This window comes from Heterocephalus glaber, unplaced genomic scaffold (assembly GCF_053883595.1).
Source record: "Heterocephalus glaber isolate CG9 unplaced genomic scaffold, H.glaber_assembly_v1.0 deba00000676, whole genome shotgun sequence".
Lineage (NCBI taxonomy): Eukaryota > Metazoa > Chordata > Mammalia > Rodentia > Bathyergidae > Heterocephalus > Heterocephalus glaber.
Genome location: NW_028258156.1, coordinates 15,252,538 through 15,275,631, shown reverse-complemented (window position 1 = coordinate 15,275,631; position 23,094 = coordinate 15,252,538). Strand labels below are relative to the sequence as shown.

The 23,094-nt window shown below is 33.5% G+C and overlaps 1 protein-coding gene across 10 annotated transcripts in view; it reads right to left on the bottom strand.

Annotated features, from left to right (window-relative positions):
* Dgkb (diacylglycerol kinase beta) overlaps window positions 1-23,094 on the bottom strand; it is a 620,388-nt gene that overhangs the window by 134,106 nt on the left and 463,188 nt on the right. For all 10 annotated transcript variants that reach the window (XM_004839605.4, XM_021254159.2, XM_004839601.4 and 7 more), the window contains one exon: window positions 18,415-18,610. In XM_004839605.4, coding sequence (XP_004839662.2) covers window positions 18,415-18,610 — 196 coding nt within the window. The remainder of the gene's footprint in view (window positions 1-18,414; window positions 18,611-23,094) is intronic.

Here is a 23,094-nt window from a genome sequence, read left to right as displayed (position 1 = left end):
ATCTCTGACTCTAATTTCTAAAACAGAAGAATTTTAATAGTATAGAAAATGCTTGCAGTCATTTTATATTTTCAGACTTTAATTAATTAAAGTCTTCTGCAGAAAATGACGTGGTATTATAGGCTTTCATCTGAGACATTTATTACAATTTTTTAACATATTTCTAAAGTATGATTCTGCATATTAATTGAATAGACTCAAATAACAGTAAAGGTTAAAGATGAGGGAATATTGAAGTGAAAGCTGAGGGTTTAGGCTGGTATCTATGCATGCATGCACGACAGGAGAGTCACAACTGGACCTGTTTTAGGGCTAAAGGAATATGTCCATATGTGTACAAATAAAATACAAATCTTTACCAGGCACAGTACCAAATGTCAACCAGTGAATCATCCAATCCATGGAAAAAAACTACTATAAGTATTTAATATTAATAAAAGTAATTTGGCCAATTCAAAGCAAGTGATTTGTTTCACGTATCCATTACTATTTCCATTGTGGTTTTCTCTAAATATGGTATTATGTCACTCATTTACTTTTTCCTTTTCTTTTAAGATCATAATCTCTTACTCAAAATTTTATATAAGCTCATTTCTGCTATTCAAACATTCGCATGTTGACATATTTAAATTATGTTGCTATTTATTTCATCTCAATTTATTATGTATCAAAAAATTTTATCCATGATTTTATTGGCTTCTGGCTTTATGACAAACCTAATATTGTTTTAAGTAAAATAATTTGAAAAAACGTGTTTGATTTAAAATAATATAATTTTAGAAAATATGCAAACATTGAAATAATGCTTAAAAATCTATTTTTTGGAGATAATCATTTTTCTTTTATACACAAGTATGCTTTAAGTAGATTCATATATTAAAAATAAGATAATATCAATACTCTTCACATAGTTTCATATTAGGGTCTCTTCATGTAATTTTACATCACAAATATTCCCAAATATTATTCAAATTTTTGAAATTATGCCAAATTTAGTAATAGTCTTAATTTTAAATACTTTACCTTTATGGAATGAGTATATTCATATATCAATCATTTTTCTATGCTTATGAACTTAAAATAAATTTATTTTACAATGATTACTAAAAGTCAAACTTCTTTCTTGTAGGTATTTCTAATATAACCACAATATTTAATAGTATAAAATGTATGTTCAAAAGATATCAAAGTATAAGTGGAAATTTTCATTTAATCACAAATATATTTGCCAAATCTTATAATCAACAGAGAAAGTAATACATAGACACATGCCTTTATTGTGATATGTTGTATGAGTGACAAAGGATACAGATTTAATTAGAAGTCAATAAATATTAAACAATACTTAACAAAGCTCTTGGCTAAATCTAACATCAAACAAGAAACAGGCTATCTTCTGGTAGATAAAAGGAAAATATGTGGGCTACATTAAGGCTATGACAAAGGACAGAGAGCTATTAAACCTGGCAGAAAGCCTAAGAGAAAAAGCCCTTAGAGGCTATGCTAGGATAGAATCAGGTTTTGTTTCTAAAACAAGCCAAAAGCAGAGGACATAGTTTTCTTCGTGACATATTTTTCTCAGTTCCACAAGTAGGTCTCCAACAGTCTTATGCTCTTTTCAGCTACTTGATAAAAATGTTCTAAGATTCTTCAGCTTTAAAAATGGCAATGCATTACTTCCTTTCTAGGATTGTCATTAGATTAAATGGCATAACCTGTTAGCGGTGAACCTCTACCTGTGTTCATCATGGATCTGCCAGGGTTAGCACACAGTAGACCTTCAATAATATTTTTTTTTAATCTGATTAATCACCAATTCAGACCAGAAGTGAAAACCAAAGAGCCTTTTCTGCAAAGTCAATTAGTTTTTGCAGCTAAAAAGCAAGGAGAGTACCAGGAGCAAAGCTTAATCATGAAAGCAGTAGCATTCAAATAAGTCAGGTCTCCTATTCAAAATGAAAACCCCAATAGTTATGATAGTGAAACACAGATATCTGGAAAGATGCAGTTCAGACATTGGTGGTGCTAGATAGTCTCTGGGCCACTTCCTCTTTCATTGAGACAACAGGTTCCCTCCACACCTTTATTTAATGATCATGTAAAGTCCTAGAAAGGACCAGATTTCTTGTAAGATAGCAATGATCTTCTTCAGGATTTACTCTCACTATTTTCCTTGAAATCCAGACAAATATTGGGGCTCAAATACCAGCACACTCAGAACACAATGTGCCCTGAAGGCTTTGGGAGGAGAGGGGTTGTCACAGAAGTTGCTGAAGGTTCTGCAAGAGCTAAGTGAGTACATGTCATAGATTTTGAGGGTCCTTGGCGATGGCTGAGAGAATACACAGTACCACTGGATGTGCCATTAATTGATAAAGAGGAGCACTACTGTGGTATAAGATTTAAATTCTGGCACATAACCCAAGAGATTACGTTAATAACAGGTAGTGTTTCTTAGAACCTTGGATAAATTTATGGCCCATATTCAGTGAGGGAGAAATTCTAGAATACCCATGAAAGATAAAGAGAAAGGATTAAAGACTGACTATATTACTTGCCATCTATATGTAAGACTGGAAAACAGAATAGATAAATATAATCCACATGCTAGATGGTTAAAACCCAAAATGACTGTGCCCCTGGAAGGGACAGTAGTGTCACTGAAAAGGTCAGTGGTAATTATCCTCTTTAGGCCAGCTGGTGGGAGACAATAGGAGATTATATTACAGACCTGGATTCATGATAAAAACGGGAGTGATAGAATTTCTAAATATTAGATACCAAGACGTATTTAATGGCCAGAAGAAATGTAGATACAACTCTTGCAAAGAGCAGAAAGATGGGAGTAGCAAAATGGGGTCTGACTTTAAAAACAACATTAAAATAATAAATAGACGGTGGAATTTCTATAGGCAAGATAGATGAGCAGCCATCAAGGGTATTACTGAAGTTTTACAATGAAAAGATATCAAGAATGAAAGATCAGGAAGTTAAGGGTAGGTTTCCCCTGCTCCTCCCAAATCATCTTTTCTCCACTTTCTAGACCTGACCTTTATTGAAGACTACTGATTGAAGGAAAGAACCTCTCAGGGGAAAAACTTAGCAATATTTGAGATTATGAAGTAGTAATTTATCCAGTTATTTTCCAAGCAGATGTAAGGCCACTATCTTAAGTGTCAAAGCACTATGTAAAGGGGAATATGCAGAAGTTTTGAGAGTAGCTAAATTCAAAGCCAAAAGTGCAACTGATCTCCCAAAACCTAGCCGCATCCTATATTCCCCCTAACAGAATGAAGGTTTATGAAAATCAGGCAGTTACCCAAATCTGGGTGTGCCACTGGCTCGTGCTTTGGACTATACACTCTTGGTAGTTGGCAGTTTCTCACACTGGTTTCTTTTGCTGTATACAAGCACTAACAATCATTGCCCCCCCGACAAATATTTAAAGAGAGCAGAGATGGTGATCTCTGGGATTTTGCCAATTAGGACACCAGGTCAGCATCTCTAAGATACGGATGTATCATGTTAGGTGACAGTAGACAGCTGTAACCTAACCAAATGGTAACAGCAATTGCAGTTGTGAATTCCAGGGCAGGATAGAGTATTTAGTTTTTTGAGTAGATGAACACAGTCTTCAGTGTGAATAGACATGAAAATGAAAAATGCACTAATTTCCTTCCCTCTCAGAAAGAGGAATCAGAACCAGTACCGAGCCATGTGAAGCAGGCAACAGTATGCATATCTGGGTTTAATTTGGGACTCTGAATTCTCTTTACCTTAATCATACATTGTGAACGGGCCTGAAACTTACAGAGTATACAGTGTCAAATTGGTCCATTATATCACTAATTCACCAACTGTGGACCTGGCAGTCCCTGAAACCATTTCAAATTGAAAAGATCAAAATTATTTTCATACGTTGTTTTGACATTGGTACCGACTGGCAAAACAATGTTGGGTAAAATTTCTGTCTTATCATGAAACATGTAGAGAGTAAACTGTGGCAGTAATTAATGTGTTCTTCATTGCCAAGAATTACAAGATATTTTTGTTTTAGGGCTGAGTGTGCTGAACCCCGAGACAGGAGGATTCCAAGTTTGAGCCCAGCCTGGGCAACTTACTGACTTAATGAGACTGTGTCTCAAAAACAACCGCAACCACCCTAGGTAAAGGAGTAAAATTTTTATTAAAACTTTACTTTTGAGTATATCTTTTAAAAATTTTTGTGGTAAAGTTGGAGCTATGTAGAGAGATATGTAGAGGCTCTTCTGCTCCATACCAAACTAAGATACTTATTTAAAGAATATTTGTATGATTATTAAGAATTGTGAGCTGAACTTGCCATATTTTCACAGAACATATTTTTTTTCTCAATTTCAAAGGCTACTGACAGTGAAATTATGTTCATTCAAAATTAGATATTTGACAGACTTTTTAAAATAAAAAAAAACTGGTAGCATTTGTTCCCAGTAATAGGCTCCAATCTTTAAAATGAAAACTAGGGATTTCAAAAATTTCAGCCTTACCATTGAAAGCTTCAGGCTAACAAGTGTCATTTTTGATGTTGTATAATGAAATGTGCTGATATTTAAAATCTTAAAACTATAGAGAATTGATATGTCTCTAAATGATTGAATTCACAGTGCTAATAAATCTGATGTAAGAAAGAGAACCACTCAAAATTCAAGACACTCCTATAGATTTTAGTGTCACAGTATTAACATTCACTACTACCTATTTATATTCCATATTTCAAGTAACTTTTAGGAAGCTACAACTTGCTCTATTTTGATTTGGGCCAAAGAATCATATATGAAAGTATTTGAAAAGATTATTAGCATACAATCTTATCCAACTAGAGAGCTGTGTGAGACTGAATTTTCCTCATCAGCTTCAATTATAACAAGATATAAATAAGCTGAATGTCAAACCAGATCTAAGCACCCAGCTGTCGTCTATTAGGCCAGACATTAAAGAGATTTATAAAAGTTCAATATACACCACCTAAAGGTTCTAGCACCTTTACGTCACCAATTTGAAACCTTCATACATGGGTTGTTGAATAAATTGTTGCCACAATGTGTAGCAGCATCTATTAAAGCTGACCATCCACATAGTTTATGAATCAGCAATATTCATTCCTCAGTGTACACCCAGAAGAAAGACAACATTCAACAAGAGCTTTGGTAAAAATAGAGCTAGTGGTAGACTGACACTGAATAAACCCTAGGCCCATACTGTGAATATTATTGAAAAATTAAAATACTAGCTAAAGATGGCAGGTATAAATGGATATATGTTATTATGTAAAATTTTAAGAACTGGCTAAACTTATCTATGCTGATAGAAGTCAGGATACTGACCAGGGCTTGAGACTAGGGGATTTCTTAGTATGGCAACACCATGTTTCTTGATTTGAGAGAGTGGTCATATACTTTGTCAAAATTCATCAACTTTATCTATAATATGTGCATTCTTCTGCATATGTTATAGTTCATTACAAGGTTCAGGCTTCAAGAAAGAACAAAACATAGTGGGAGAGAAGGTAGGGGATATGATGGAAAAGGATGATATTTTACACAAGATTTCCAGAGAAATCCTTTTCCAAGAAAGTATATTTCAATACCAATGTGTTTTGAGCTACCAGAAAGAAATGAAAAAGCCATGTGAAATCCGAGATAACATTCCAGACAGGGTAAGCATCAGTACAACGCTTGGAGATGGTATCGTGTTTGGTATATTTCCTGAGCACCCAAAAGCCTATTTGCCTGGAGTGTCACAAATCACTTTGGCTGGGTACCTTTCAAGCAGTTGAGTGAATGACTTATGTACATATTGACATTTCTGGTCTTCATGTGACTCTTTCTTGTTATCTGCCATCTAATACGCATGGCATATTGTAAAATATTTTTTAAAAACCTATCTACTAAGTCTTCAAAAAAAAAAAGGATGTAACACAAAGGCAATCAGTTTTCTCTGTTTAAGAGCTGAGACTCGTTTCATTTAATCCTTAAAGTTTTGTGCAGCCTACACAATTCCTAATGAAGACAGAAACCATCAGTTAATCAAGAACATAATTAACTTAAAAAAAGTGTTAATAAAAGCATAATCTGTTTGTTGACTGTCACTTATGGAAAAAGAGTTATGTGCACATTTTATAGATACATATAAAAGTTTTTTTTATAGAGAGAAAGTCAGATTTAAGAGACGACACCAGCAACCATGGAAATGAAACAATAGAAAATAATTTTTTAAAGGGTTATATTACTCTCAAAGTCATGATTAGCCTAGGGTTATCCAAGAAGAACAGGCAATGTCATTTGAGGTGACTGCAAATTATCAGATGGCAAAATGATTGTACTTTTCCCATTTCATGAGAAGCTAAAGATGCATACTCTAAACTTCTGAGAGCTTTTCTAATTTAAAAGCAGAAGCATCAACGTGATCACTGACAGTAAAGCAATAACAGCACTCACAAGAACAACAGAATACATATTCAAAATCTTGATATCATGCAGAATTTCTCTGAGAGTTGTAAATGAGGTGCACTGAGACAGTGGCCCTGTTGTCTGAAAAGGGTTGCTTCAGAAGCAAGAGGCAATAAGCTTTAAACAAAATTGTACTCACAACTTTGGTCTCTTACCGAGTCCATGTTAAAGGGCTGTAAATCTTGTTGACAGTTACTACCACATCTATTGGCACAGTCAGCACTAGTCTGAAAAGAGTTGTGCACTGTAGCTGGGGCCCGTTACCTGTCCCCTGTTTTTCTTATAATTTATTTTCACTCCAGCAAGCAGCACCTCACAAGGTCATTAATTTGCTAGGCAGCTGGTTCTTTCCATGAAGCCTACTTTGGAGAAGGCTGTTATAGACAGTAATGTGTTGTATCTCCAGGAAGACATCAGAAATTTAAGAGAAGCAGGTACAACGTCCCCTGGTTGCTAAAGTGACTCAACTCTGTGGCAAGATCACTGGGGTGTTGTGGTCATTTGTTTATGCCAGTCCCAGGAAATCAGTACTGTGGCCGCCAAATTTTCAGTGAGAGAGAGCAGGTAACCAAAGGGAATGGAGAAAGCAAATTCTGTGTTCTGTGGATTCTCCTGGAGGAAATATGGATAAATGAGTAAATACAGCATCAGGAAATAACTAGCATAAACGAGCTATTTCACGGGTCATAATACCTCAAAAGTGTTGACTGTATCCTAATAAACTTTTATTGGAACAAATTACATAATAGTAATTGGTTTTTTTCTTCAGAAGGGATGGTGGACCCAATCAATCAATCATAAATAATTGATCAGAAATCGAACAAAATCTAGTTCTTCATTAAATACTATCTAAATATTTCAAGTATTGAGAACTCTACCACTTTACTAAAAATACACTTTGTCAAGAAATGAAAACATTGCCCATAAACTGCAATGTGGATACTATTTATTTTTACCATTCTCCGGGGCCAGGATTAATTCTTAGAAAGGCTATTCGTTCTGCAGCTGAATAATGATCTCTTCTTGACCTCTGCTGTCCTCACAAACATGAGCCAAGTGTTGGAAGTGCTTTAAATATTCTAGAGTGGAAGTTCTATACACATTTTAAAGGTTGTAGGGCAATAAAATCATCTTACAGTCCTAGAGTAAATTACTGTTTACTATGTATCAAGATATACAAATCATCCTATGAGAAAATCCAGAAGTATTTATTTCCATTGTCATAGGCTATGAAAGAAATTTGCTCAAGTTAATAATTGGTATGAGGTCCTAGATTTCTTCCACTCCTTATTACAGAATTTATAGCCATGAACTTGTAGTCTAGCAAACTAAAAACCAATCAATGTCCATGTCCAAAGTCTTTCCTACCAAAGATTGGTGGACTTGAAGACAATCTAGGATGAGAAAATAAACCAGTCAATGTGATGCAAATTTATTGTATTTTTCTTGCCCACAGGATGTGATAAGATAACTCTTTTTCATGACATACTTCATGGAAAACCACAAGACCAAAAAGAAAAAATAAAAGGAATGAAGAGTCAAAGTCAATACAGGATTGGTATAAACTTTCCTACACACCCTCAGAAGCTATTGTCTTCTAGTCCGGAGGTGTAACTGTGCCACAGGAATTATTTAGGAAACTGAATAACTAGTGAGTCAGGCATCGCTTTCAAATGAGCTTTCTTATCTAGGGAAGGAACAGTAATGATATCTCAATAAGAAAAAACTTCTCAAAGGATGACAGGGAATAAAATAAAGGAAAGGAGGACTGGAAAGAAGAAACTCCCTGCTTCTGCCCACTTTATCCACCTTTCCCTTGGGAAAATGGGATAAAGATTATTGTCTTGGAGAAGACAGCTTTGCTCTCTCCTATGCAGCTTCCTCAATTACAAAAGGTGCCCTCTTCCCTCACCAGTTTTTTATTAAAGTAATGTTTTAAATCCCTGGTTCTCTGACTGAGACTCCCAAAATAATGGTTTTAACCTCTACTTCATTTCAAACACACACACACACACACACACACACACATCCAAGCATGCACACACACAGTGTTACAGTACATATTATCTGATTACTCAGTAGAAAATTAACCTTATCTATTACAGTCTGCCACACGAGTTTTGTGTGTTCTTTTTTTTCTTAATTTTATTCAGCCTTTTATGCCTAAACTAATTTATTTATTTCATTTTTGTTTGTTTGCAATGTTTTGGATAACAGCAAGGCTTCTAGGCTTGTAAAGAAAGTTAAATTTCAGTATCTACCATAAACAGCATATTCATTCTGCTTTCAAAAGAATGAAAACACCTGTTATGGTTCCTTGTTGATTGCTGATTTTTATATGAACATTTGGATGAAAAGTAATGTTTACAAAGGTAGTATATATAAAATATTCAAAAAACCAAACTGTGGAAATGAAAAACAAACTTTAAAATAGTTTATTATACCAAAAAAATAAAGGCAATTTTTTTGAAATTCACTGGAAAAAGCAGTCCTCATTAATAAAAAGGACAAAAAATATATAAATGAAGAATTTAAAAATAATCCCTTACTACAAAAGTGTACAAAACCTAAAATCCCAGCTCAGACTCAAAACAACCCTGCTAATATATCAGCATATTTTAGCTAGGTATTTTTCAAATAAGACACATAGAGAAATTCATTGCATGTCTCTGAGAGCTCCTCAAATCTACACACAGTTTAAACTGCTATTTAAATTTGAAATAATTACAGCCTTTTAAAATCAGAAGAGCATCTTTTATACCATTAAACTGGGTAAAAGATGTATCAGTTTCTTGATTCCCGCTTGGCTCAACATTGGTGAGCCAGCCATGGAGATGAGAAGCAAAGACTAAAATAGGAGGATTCATTATCATCAAGCATAGAAAATTTAGCCAAACCATCATTAATTAATGTATTGATTATTGCTCAATTGCTTACCAAAGAAATTTAAATATCCCCTTAAACATGACCATGGATAACTTCCTTCACAGCACCAACATGTTCAAATATCAAATGATCTCAGATCTATTTTCTATCAAAATCATATTTTTATGCATTTGATTGTCTTTTGAAGTTTCAAAAGACCTTTAATCACAAGTCCATTATTTTTTGTCAGGAAATCTAAAAGTGAAATTCATTGATATTGGTTCTTCTTTCTTCTACTCTTCTTCTAGCAAGACACTGAAAATGTGAATACCACAGACTTAGTAAGAAAATACATTTTATGTAATGTTTGGATAGAGAAGCATTATCCATGGCAAAAATATGCTAGAGCTTTAACTAGCAAAAGAGACCTGCATATAACACATTCTGTTTAAAAAAATAATTCATGCTTTTTTGTTATTAAATATTTTTGGAAATATTGTTACATTAGTGTTTCATTCATAGAAATTGAATTTTACAAATAGCAGCTAATTCTTTCATTAAATCAGAACCAAATTACTAATTTCAGTATTAATGGTGAGCTTTGACATGTTTAAAAAGGGTAGAAAGTACTTAATAGCCCTGTCTCCAGCTCTGAAATGAACAACTGCTCAGGGAAATGGAATTGCTCAAAGACACATTTTCTTTCTGCCAATCTGTGAAATATAATATAATTATTCTCTTTTAATGAATCTCTCAACAAGGAACAATTTTTCAGTGCTTGAACAGGTAAAATGTAATGATAATGGGAGCAGCTTTGTAAATAAAAGGGTGAAATGAGATTGTTATTTTGTACCATATTATGGGATAATTAGAATAACAGTGCAGCATTCATCAGGCATTTGAACTTTCTCAAAAAAGCTCCCCAGGGCTCATTTAAATTAGTCATGTTTATCCATGGAGATTTTAGTCTTATTTTAAATGACTGCTACTTTATAATATTCAGGCCTCAGTATTTAGCTTAATCTGATTAATAGCTGATACTGTACAGCAGCCAATCGTTTCTGCCTAAATCAGACATTTAAAAAACGAACTTTATAAATTCATAGTTTATCAAAAGGAGAACAATGGAACTGTTTTTATTAAGCAAGAAGAATGATTATTCAGTGTAAAGGGACTGTGATCTATACGAATCTCTATCGATTTCCACAAAAATGGAGTGGGCTGGATACTGTCCAAGAAGCCACCATTCATATGTTAATTAGCTCTATATAATAAAAGACTATATTCATGGAAACCAAATTCATGGCAAGGGAACTCTAGTGATTAGTTGCTTTGGGTAACCCAAATTCATTATTCAATGATAATTAAGTAGATGGTAGGATTTGATTCTTTTAAGAAACAGGTTTCCTTTCTTTTACTGGATACGCGCAGCGCCTTTTGTAGCTAGGTAAGTATATGCAAAGAGAACCAGGTGCTGGTGGCCATTTCACCACATCCATAAAGGTCATAAGAAAGAAAAATATATAAATACAGGCAAAATAAAAGTTTCTAATCTCTCTGATATCGCTTGAGGTCTCTAAATGAGGGGTCATTCCACAAGATGGTGCAATTGAAGTTTCATTCTCAGTTATGTCATAAATTTTCTTGGTTATTATTTTTAATCTTGATGGAAAACACTGCCTTTAATACTAGTGGGAAAAATTAGAACTGTGACTTATATTTAATGCTTAACATAGTTGAATTAATTCTTTTTTGATAGTTATTTCATGTTTTTAATTTTTAAAAATCCTTCCTAATTTATTGTCATATATCTGAAGAATAGGAAAAAATCATTACAAGTTCTCTGGGGGACATCTATCACCTGAGCTTCAAACCATCACGCTCAAAGGACAAAACTGCTTTAGGGCTTTATAGTTAGAAAATATGTATGGATAATTTCATATTTAGAATATAAATCTTTTTGAGACATCATTTAAATTCATGCTCCTCAAATGTTATTTAATTAATTGAAGTTTATGTAATCAGCCAATATTTATTTAATGTGAAAATCTGCTTTATATTTCCACCTCTGCGTTAGTTAAATCTACCTAAAATTATCTTGCTGTGTAACATGGGTAGAGCAGTTGCTATTGTTTTTAACAGACACAGGATTGGGCACACATGTCACAGAAATAAACAAGATGATAACTTTATCAATGAAATCATACCATGACATGTATGAAAATGACATGTTAAAGTATATATCTTCCACTCATCTCTATAGTTACAATTAAAACCAATAGCTAGGAATGTAGAAGTTCTCAGAATAGCATTTAGTATTGTGTCTCAGAGGTTCTACAAGATGAACAGACTGAGCCTTAATTAAAAACTTCAAGTAAAAAAATATATGCTTTTATAGGACAAGCAGACTAAAAGAAAGACTGCTTGGTCTTAGTTTTGCAAAATATTTTTGTTTTATATATAAGAAATCTGCCTTATATTCTCTAATTTATTTTTATTACTGCTTTTATAAACTTTAAAAGCTTGCTTCTTTTGAAATATATGGAGTGCTATCATATTAAATACCCAGATACATAATCTTAAATTGCAAACCACAATTTTGATATTTATGGAGCTTTATTATTTCCCTCACCCATTGTTTAAAAACGTCAAAAAGTCAGCTAAAAACACACAGTTAAGATCTCATTTTGCTATTTCACATTATCTATTATGCCTTTTAGTCCTTATTTACACTTTCAGTTTCTCACACTAGAGAAACTATTCGGTATTTACATGTGTGTCCTATTTATTTCCTTTAAAAGTATTGCCTCAATTGTGCATCCATTTAGCTATAAATGTCTCTAGTTTCTCATTTATTTAGGGTTGAGTAGTACTCTATTTTATTTTTAAAAAACCACTTTTTGTTTATCCAGTCTCCAGTTGATGGGCAATTGGGCTGCTTCTAAGTTTTAGCTATTATAAATTTTGCTGCATATTGTGAATAAAGGTTGAGGTTTGTTTTTTTTTTAAGATCTTATTTTGAGACTTTTATTTATTTATTTATTTATTTATTTATTTATTTTTCGTACCAGGAATTGAACTGGGGACCTTGCGCTTGCCAGGCAGGTGCTGGAACCAGTGAGCTAAATCCCCGGCCCTTAAGACACCTCTTTAAAGGATATTAGACAGCAAATGTTTGGACTGATCTACTTTCAACCAATGAAATTGTCACAGTATTAATATACATATATATTTTTGTGAAACACAACATTTCAAATGCCATGATCTTTTTTCAACAGCTTTAACATCCAGGTATAATAATGCTTGCTGCATGAAATCTTTTTCTTGTTTCTAAATTTAATGAATTAAATCACTGAATTTAAATACTTGGAAATTGTTCTGCTTGCTGGGATTTGAATACCAAATATATCATTTACAGTTCTAAAATGAATATTGCATTTATATTTAGACAACTTAAAACATTGACTTCTAAATTACCCTAAATAACCCTTAAAAATACCAAGAAAAATTGGTAATGATGGATGACAAATGTCCATTACCACAATATTTCCACTATATTGAACTTCTACCAGGTATAGAAAGATTCACAGTCTTCCTATTTAAATGCTGTTTATATAATGATCTGGATAATACAATGAACAGTCCTCATGGATTATCCTATGATCACACTCACATTCTCAACATGAAGACGTTGGAATAGTAGTTACCTTAATTAGCTTTCAAGAAAAAATAAAACAGGTTTTGCCAGATGTTTGTAGATATCCTCTTATTTATTCTCTTTGATCAATTTGGTTAGAATTTAATTGCTTTTTTGCCTTCCTAGCTTTGCAGAGTTTACAAAAATGATCATGGATTTATCATGATGTAGGGAAACTTCTTGACAGCCAATCAGATACACAGTCTCTCCCTTCCAGGTCATATAAACAAATTTTTAAAAACCCCTCCAAAAACGAAAAACAGCTGTATAGTATTCTATGGTAATACTTTGCCCAGAGAAATCAAAGAATGCACACTTTGTATAAAATAGTACATGAGAAAGCTTCTTCCTATGGGGATCATACATGGTCAATTTCATACAAATTTGATTAAGAATACAAATGTTTACGCTGATAGGGTTGTACAAAAGATAGAAGGTAGGGGTAGTTGCTTTACTCTATTTTATTTAAATAAGTTTTTTACCACAGAATGGATTGCTATTATAAATAATAAAACCAACATAAAGAGAAGACATTGTACTAATATATAAAAACACATATATAACTAACATACAGACACACAATTATGATAATCAAGAATACAGTGAACACTTTTTAAGCCTTAAAAATATCATTACAGTACAGCCATTTATTACCCTCAAAATCCTCCCCCTTGCTTTGAATACAGTTATCTCATCATTCTTGCCACTTTCTGGAGCAGTTCTGGATCTTCCATGAGTGTCTTTATTGCTGCTGCCAGAGCTGCCTTCATGGTGAGAATCAATTCAGTTCAGCTTTCACAGTCTTTTTGACTTCAGGAATGCACCAGATGTTGCCTGGTGACACATCTAGTGAATAAGGTTGATGAGTACATGCCGTACTGTTTCCACAAGCCTGCCCGTCTATTGGATGGCACTTGGCAGCAGCATTCATTCTATTTCTCATCTCACCTTGTAAAGAGACTCACAAGAGAGGATTTCCAGAGCTTCTTCAGAAAGTTGCAAGAATGGAGGGATAATTGTGTTAAAAGCAAGGGAAATATATTGAAAGGGATGAACTACGATGTATCTTTTATTGTAATACATTTTGAAAATTCAAACATTCATTCTGTATTTCAATCATTGTGCGTATGTGTGTTTGTGTGTACTAAGCTTTAAAATATTCATTGGTGTACCTGCTAAACTGCCTCAATTTTCATCAGTGAGCGTTCTGGGCTTTGGAAAATTCTGACCAAATAACGGAATTAGTGTTGTGAATGAAATCATTGAAAATTTCCTGGATGAATTAGTATGTTAATTAGTTTTTAAGATAAACTTTCCTATGACAAGTACCTGGCTAGCTGTACTCATACACAGGCCCTACAGTCACCTACTTAATGAGGTTTCAAGCAGGACGTCCAGCTGCTCCTGGCAGCTCCTCCCCTAGCTTCTGGCAAATGCTTGAAACTCTATGGTTTGAGTGTAATTACTTTTGCTCAGCATTTTTCAAACTTTTTAAAGTCATTGACAATTTTTCTCTTTTGAGACAGTATTTTAAAGGCAGTAAATAAAAGACAAAATCCGAATCACATATGTATGAATACATTTTAAAGTTCAAATTGTTCAACTTTTCTGGATAGTCAAACTACAAGAATAATGGAGTTATTTTCATGACATTTCCAATATCATAGCCATCCTGTTTTTCTTGATTTCTACATTTTATTTTGATTACGTAATATTGGGCCTATTCTGATCTACACAGATATGTAGTTAAGTGATGTGAACTTTTTAAATCGCACTTAGCCATCTTGAACCTTTCCAATTCCACTCCTGGAATGTGGAATCATAGACTTGCTTCTTCAAAGCTAAATCAATTAGAGCAAATAATGGCTCACTGTCCTTGAGAGATCCTAGTTCTTTGATTAAAAAATATTTTTCAAAAGGTGTCAATTTAACATAGTTTTGCAACTTCATCAGTAGAAATTTATGATATATTATGATATCATGTTGCGCTCTGGTTAAGATAGTCACTCAAAGTTTAAATTACTCAGATTTGTTTTGCTCTGCATATAGACCTAAAAATTTTCAATTTTATGGCTAACTCTTTAGCTGCAGTTGTGAGCTATTTAAATCAATTCTCTGATGAAAGCTTGCTTGAGCCACTACAAGCCTATTATTTGTTGAAACTAGTTAACAAATGTGATTTGTTTGTGAGGAAAATGCTACTTAAAATAATAGAAATTTCCAAAAGAATATATATAAATTTGCATTTAAAATACTGATTTTGTCACCTGGTTTTCCCTTCAACTGATGGCTATATATTGTTTGGGTTTTGTGAGAAACAAAAATATCTGAATTTGCTGGCTTTTTCATTACATGGTGATCACATATGCTATGATGATAATACGTCCATTTGTAAAATTTTCCTATTAAATATGATGAGCCATGTTCTTTTAAATAACAAAGAGGGGCTATCAACTTTCTAATCAAAGCCACATTTATATAAATGTGTATGTGTAGGCCTCTCTCTCTCTCTCTCTCTCTCTATTTACTCAACTAAACATAAAGAAAAGAAAAGAGGAGGAAGAGGAAGCCTGCAGGATGTTTTTTTTTTTGTCTGATAATACAAATTAATGATTTCAGAATTGTTAATATGGCAAATGCTTTTTTATAAAACACTTTTTTGTGTACTTTTATTAAACCATTTTATTGGTCCAAAATAAAGCAATGAATTTGAGCCAAGTTTTTATAGAACTGTTGAAGCATTGCAGTTATAATTTAATGGAGCACAGTATGAAAAATAATGTTTTAGCTGAAGGCCTTTATATCTTTTAAAATGCAAATCTGCTACCTTCATCTGCAATCAGTCATTTATACATTAATGTGAATGAATTTATTAGACATCTTTCTGAGGTTAATTTAGATGAGGAGGAGGTAAAGATGAACTCAAACTGAAAGACATGGGAAAGATTAAATATTAAAGCAGAGAACATTGCAGATAAACTTGGCCTACTTTACAGTTTTGCTTTAAGACTGTGCCATCTATATATAATAACTCATTTGTATTTACAAACACACACACAAAGAAAATGGCTAGTAAATTAGAAGTGCATGAGGGTGAATATGTTTCAGAATTGCATGCAAACAGTTTAGCATATTTCAATGGAATAATACAATTAGATGAAATACTTATAATTTCGTTCACTCTGAATTAAGTCTACAGTAAAAATTTCAACCAATAAATTGATTGAATATTCTGTTCTTATGTGAGTCTCCTCAAAAAGTAAATAGTTTAGGAATTCCAGATCATACAGACTTTAATATTTTGAGGATTTGATGCACAAAACCAGATCTTTGGTCTATGATATTTTTTTAAATAAAGTGTTTTCCTTACTTTAAAAACTTTTATTACATAAAATAATTTATCTCTATCATATGAACTTATACTTTCTCTGAACCTACCCTAACAAAATTTTTTTCAAACTGTAGAAAAATGTTCATCTATTCCAAAGTGCAGTAAAAAATTTTACAGAGGGACACAGAATTCAAAAACTATTTAATGTAAGATGTGTATTCTTGAGTCACAAACTGTGAATGTCCCCACTGTCTCCTTTGTGAGTATTTTGGAGACTTGATTCTAATGTTCCACAGCAGAAAACAAGAAGATAGCAGGGAAGAAGAAAGCATTTCCTACATATATGCCCAATAGTTGTGGATGGTCGGTTCTGTGTTTCAAATTTGCGTCCCTGAGGAGAGCATACAGACAGAGGTGAGTGAGGCAAGGCCAATGGCCTGCTTGAAGCAGCTGCACACAGGCCATATACAGATGCATCTCAACAGACATCTGTCTGCATGGAGCACAGCTGCGTGCCTTCCATGCTTTCAACAGCGCTGTGGGTGAATGTCATTGGCCACTGAGAGTTTGAGAAGTACTTTGGTTAAATATCTGGAGTCTGCACTTGGAAAGGCCGTGCCTAGTATTGGAACATAGTGATAGAATAATAGCGCTGGAATATTTCATACTTACTAATATATATAAATATCAATATTATATATATACATACATATATACATAAAGACATTTGTAAGGAGAAAACCGAGTACATACATAGCACATAATAATATAATCTGTATAATTGAGAGTTTTTAAATTGGGTTCTGAGTATGATCTTTAAGCTAATTTTAATTCTTAGAAGTTTTTTACTACTCTCAGAAATATATTTATCTTACACTGAGATTAGTATTTAAATATGACAATATTAAGGTCAATGACTTCTAAAAACTAATAATCATATTTATAGTGCACTTATCCTTAATTCATATAGGACAATTCTCTCATTTTTATTTATTTTTTTCTTCAAAATGATATTTTTCTTCCACGTTTCATAGTCACATTGCATTCTGAGTATAAAATATTTTAATCGATTTGTTGTAATCTTGCTTGTACTAAATTAGAGAATTATTCAGGCTTGTTTTTACCAAGCCTCCCGTCATTAGCAAGTTGCGGGGAGCTTTGGTTTCAAGAGGCTCACATGGTCTAACAATCTAACACAGTCTCCATCAATCCTTGTCACCCCCATGACACCAAATTCTACATAACAGAGGAACCAAGCCACAGAATTATTGCCCACTGCCAGCAAGTTCACAAACCATCTTATTTATCCGATTGTTTGTTTGTACTGAGGGCTTAAGTCTGTGACCTTATATTTTGTCCTTGCTACACTGAGTTGAGACCATATATTTTCATATTTCCCAGTGCCATCAATAGTATTAGATAAATTCTAAAAAGTAAAAAAAATATATAAACTATCAGGGGTCATATGCCATTGTGAATTATATTAAAATGAATTTAAACATTCTGTCCCATGGCTTTTGTATCTTACTTTGTTACCTACCCTATGCTCTTTGTTTCCCAGATCTCCTAATTGTTGTTATTTAAACATTTTCTTATAGATGGTACTTAGAACAATAGCTTGATATATATTGTTTCTATATCATAGCATGACTAGAGAAAGACAAAACCCAAATCTCTTACAATGCAACCTTAGAAATGTCCTCACTAGGACCTCGTTATGGTCACTCAACATCTTGACCAAAATGATCACATTCCAGAAGAGCTTAATATATAATACATCCTTAATATTACCTTATTTTATGTGAGAAATGCTCTTACCAAAGAAAGAAAATGAAAGAGAAAAATCCAAGAAAACCATATATAATTTTCAAATCTATTATGACATTATTTAAGCACATGTGAGTATCTGATAATATGAAAAATACAACTGCATAAATTGACACTTTATTATAGTGCAATGGAAAACTCCTCCCAAGGCAGCCTTTCAAATCCCATTAACAAGCAGGTTAACACTGCACTGCTGGAAACCCTACCTTGACTTGCAAACTTCAACTCTTTGGCATCCGTGAGTGTGGTCCTTTTGTCTGAACCTTTTTTCTCTATCCGTCGATGGCTTCTTCTTTTCTTAGACTCTCCCCAAAGATTGGATCCTCCGTGCATGCTCGGTATATTCAATATCGCAATTCCTTCCAGGGAGATGTTTGTTAGATCTATCTGTACTCCATCACACTAGTCAGCAAAAGGAAAAAAAGAGAAATTGTCACATGTTCTCTTTCCTTCCTTGGTTTCTTTTTTCACTTATTTTCTAATCAGGGCTGTTAAATATATAATCCTATCGTTTCTAGACAAACGTTTCAAAATCACTTAAATGCTTATGCTAAATGTCAATATAAAATACAATGCAGACAACTAAAATTAGACAGTTATCATTTATAATCCTTAAAAAGCTGAGATTAAATCACCAGTGTGTCTTTGTTTATAGAAAACCTTTGAGAGAGATGCACAGTATTACCTGCATACATAGCCAGCTGCAAATTCCCAGCCTATTACAAGGAGGTTGGTTCTGGGAAGTATGGTCAAATTTCAGGCAGTAATTTTAATGATTGTCACTTATCGCAAAGCACTGCACATTACAAAGCACTGTGGAGGAAAGTAAAAAACTAGTATTCGTGATCCATGGTTTCCATTTCTTTTGGGGGGGGGCGTGAATGAAGTGGCTTGAAAGACTTCATAAAAGAAAAGTGTGAAACAGAACTTCAGATGATCTCAGACTTTTGGGTGACCAAGCAGCACATGAAAGGCAGTGGGAGCTATGGTTGTCCGCATGAACATGGAGGAACAGGCAGAGTGGGGTAAATGACAACAGATTGAAAAAAACTCTTCATTCAGACTTTTTGGTTTACTTGGTGATGGAACATTCTATTGAAAAAAAATATGCAGAACACTAATAAACAGTGCCTTGGTATAATTACAAGAGTCACTTTTTAATTTTTAAAAATTTTCTGTTCATTGCTGCTGATGAATGTTTGTGAAGACCAGTAAGGCTGTTCTGCATTTTGTAAATGACTGTGTTTATTATTTCGTAAATGACTCCATGTTTATTATTTGCTTTTGGTTTTCTAAAATAGGAATTAATATTCATATATTCCAGAAATTGTTCTCCTTTCAATTATAAGCCAATATGAGAAGAGATTACGAGGTATTAAGAAGACACATAACTTTTTTGTTTTTAAAAAGACTTTGTTAGGGGTAAGTAGCTCATAATTTGAAGTTTATCTGCACCGGGGCTGTTTTATTCTCCATGTTGTTTTACAAAATAAGTCATCAGGACAAACTTCATTTCTCTTGGAAATCATGACATTTTTAGACTTAGAAGAGATAATTGGCCACTGAAATGAGAACAAAACAAAACGCTCTTTTTATCCATATTCACCTCATCATGCTGAATCTAGGATTGCATTTGTTCACCAAAAAATAAAAACTGTGAAATAAAGCAACACATCTTGAGGCTACTTGGCAGGAGTAGAAACAAATTCTAGAGAAAGCGCCAAGTTTTCATTCACTTTGTCTCAAGGACAGCAAAAGCAAGGACTGGATGATGTCTTTCTTTTTTCCCAGAATCAAGTGATTCTTTCCCTTCCTTTTTATGTATTAAATTAATATGATTTCGTTTTACTAAAGAATTTTGCTCATGTGTATATTCACTTACCGCTATATATTCTAGATAAACAGATATTAATTTCATAATTAAAAGTAATCTTGTGTAAATACCCTGCAGGCCTCAATGAATCAAACACATACTGTGTGTCAGGCCTCCCACTGTCTTCAAGTGGAATGTACTAGCTTGATAATTAGATAGTACATATTTTTTAACCTTATTTGCATGCATATTATATCTTTTGCACACTGACAAGCAGCAGTAACAACAAAAGTCAGATTACCACAGGGAATTCCCACAAAGAAGTCTTCATTCCTTATAATTTGCAGCCTAAATTAAAATAATTTGATCTTTGACAAGGATGAAATGTCAAGCAGAAGGGGGTCCTCTACAAGCCACGGCCTGTGGCTTCTGAAATCTGCCTAATTTATGTCAGTCACTTCTTAATACATATTTAAGTATTACACGAAAAAGATGATAAATATGCAATCTGACACCTTTGGTATTTCCCTGCTGTTAATTTATAAAGGTCTGGCTTCCCCCAAACTGACTAAAATCATTTAAATAACAGAAGAATCGTGAAATAAGCTGGAGTCAGGGCCTAGCTTCCATTTTCACTCAATATTGAACACAGCAGGTAGTACACTAAGACAATTATTTGACTAGGCCTCAGAACCCCACTGTGACAAGTTACTTTCAGAATTAGTGAAGGAGGATTCCTTTGTTCATCTGCAGAAATAGAGAGCATGTTGCAAATACACTTTTTTTTTTCTTTTTAATTGAACTGGTGGAGTTATATGCAACAATGGAAAAACCCCAGCGTATGCTGTTTTTCATGTTTGCACTCTTCAGAGCCATGTCATGTGTAGTTTTAAGGAAACAGAGCAAATCATTCTCGGAGAAGTGAAAAAATATTCTCAAGCAGTTGCCAAGAACAAGGACTGATGAAGAACATTGATGTTCTGTTGAGAGCAGGACAATGTACTTAAATACATGGCTATTTATTAATGATTTGTTCCCACTAGTTCTTGACCCCAGGCAACCTTCCTCTGTTTGCTTTAACATTATGTTCATTAGTCTGGAAAATTTCTGTGCTAGTGGTGATGGAGACCAGGACTTGTAGCACACCAGTTGAGTATATGAAAATGAAAGCTAAGGTGAAGGCTGTGAAATATAAGCAAGTTATAATACTGTGTCAGATAATATTTTCATCCTCTTTGGAGATTTACGATTTTTAAAAAGGTAACTACAGAGGCAAAGAATATAAAAGCTTAAAAGCTAACAGCCTCGGTTTGTCAATAAATCCTGAGTATTTTTATTATGTAGGAAAATGTTATTAACATAATACTAGAGGAGCTATTTCTAGAGTGTGATGCTGTGAGGCCATTATCAACTCTTCTTAGTTCTAAAATGGAAGACACTATTTCCACGAGAAATGTAGATGAAAAGAAGCAGGTTTACATATTTTGCCAATATATAAATTAGTTTTAGTTTTTAAACTTTGGACAAGTATAAGCAGAGACAGTAAATTTGTTGAGTTACAATTAATGATAAATTGTAATTTTTTCCCATAGTGAGTCTGAATCTGTGTCATTATCAGACAAAATATATTCACAATTTTACCCAATGAGACCTAAAACATTGCTTTATAGATACTCTTTGTATTGAGAGATAGAGGGATGATTGCTCTGGAAAGCAACCTTATTGCCTTTAAGAATTCTGTTTGCCAGGTTACTAGATTTAAGATTCTTGTCTTTCAAATTCTGATAACTTATTTTGTGCCTCTGATGCTCTTCTTCATTTTTTTTCTCACTTTTATTAGTGCTTGTTTACAGCACATAATGATTCCATTCCCTGTAGGGGACTGGCACATGGACATAAAGCATTTCAATTCCCCCCCTTCCCCCACCCCACCCCTTTGGATTTCCCAGCATCATATTCATTTATCCTAAAGACATTATAAATTTAATTATAATATATACAGATTGAAAATCAGACTAAGAGGCCAAAGAACATTTAAAACATCTAACACAATTGGACTAAGTCAAGGGACACTTTTAGATACATTGTCCACGGTGCATTACAGTAAATTGTTATTCTTTCTCTTTTTTCCTCTTATCTGTTTTATATATATATATATATATACACATATATATATATATACACATATATATATATATCTTATAGGAAAAGCGCTCTCTCTCTATATATATATAAATATATCAATATAACTGTGTGATGTTTAACCATGTGATATTTAAGCTTTTATGTTTGAGTTACTTCATCAAACATGGTCTCAGTATGTGTTCATTTCCTACATATAACTGAAGTTTATCCTTTATAGCAGAGTAGTACTCCATTGTATATAAATACATTTTTTAAAATCCATTCATCTATTGATGGACATGTAGGCTGTTTCCAAGATTTAGCTATTATGAATTTATTTGTTAATCCTTGAGATCAGATAGGTTTAGAAAAGTATGTAAGCATCAGTACAATACTCAATATTTTGGAATGGAAATTCTTGGCTTTAAAATTTACCATTTGTGATGGATGGCATTTATTTTTGATTGGCTTGGGAGACATCTAGGTGATTTTTAAGCACATTTTTGGGGGAGTGTGGGTAGGTCATCGGGGCATAACCTTGAGGATAATATCTGTTTTTTCCTATCTCTGGCTTTTTCCATTCTGCCTCTTTCCTGTCTCTCTGCTTCCTGGACACCATGAGTTCAGCAGGTTTTCTACACCAGGCCTTTCTTCTCTGATGTGTTTGGTTTAGGGTCATGAAACAATGGACTGAAAGCTCTGAAACCAGGAGCCAAATAAACCTTTTTTCCATTAAGTTGTGGATGTCAGGTATTTTGTGTAAGCAACAAAAGCTGATAGATACAACATACTTCTAGACTCAGCAACAACCAAGAGATGGAAATACTAGAGAAGGGGCTTTCTTCTTCTTCTCTCATTTCCTTTCCCTGGTATAAAGTTTCAGGACTTTATTGATCTATATTTATTTTATTTTTTCCATATATTTGTTTCCTTAGATTTAAACATTTTG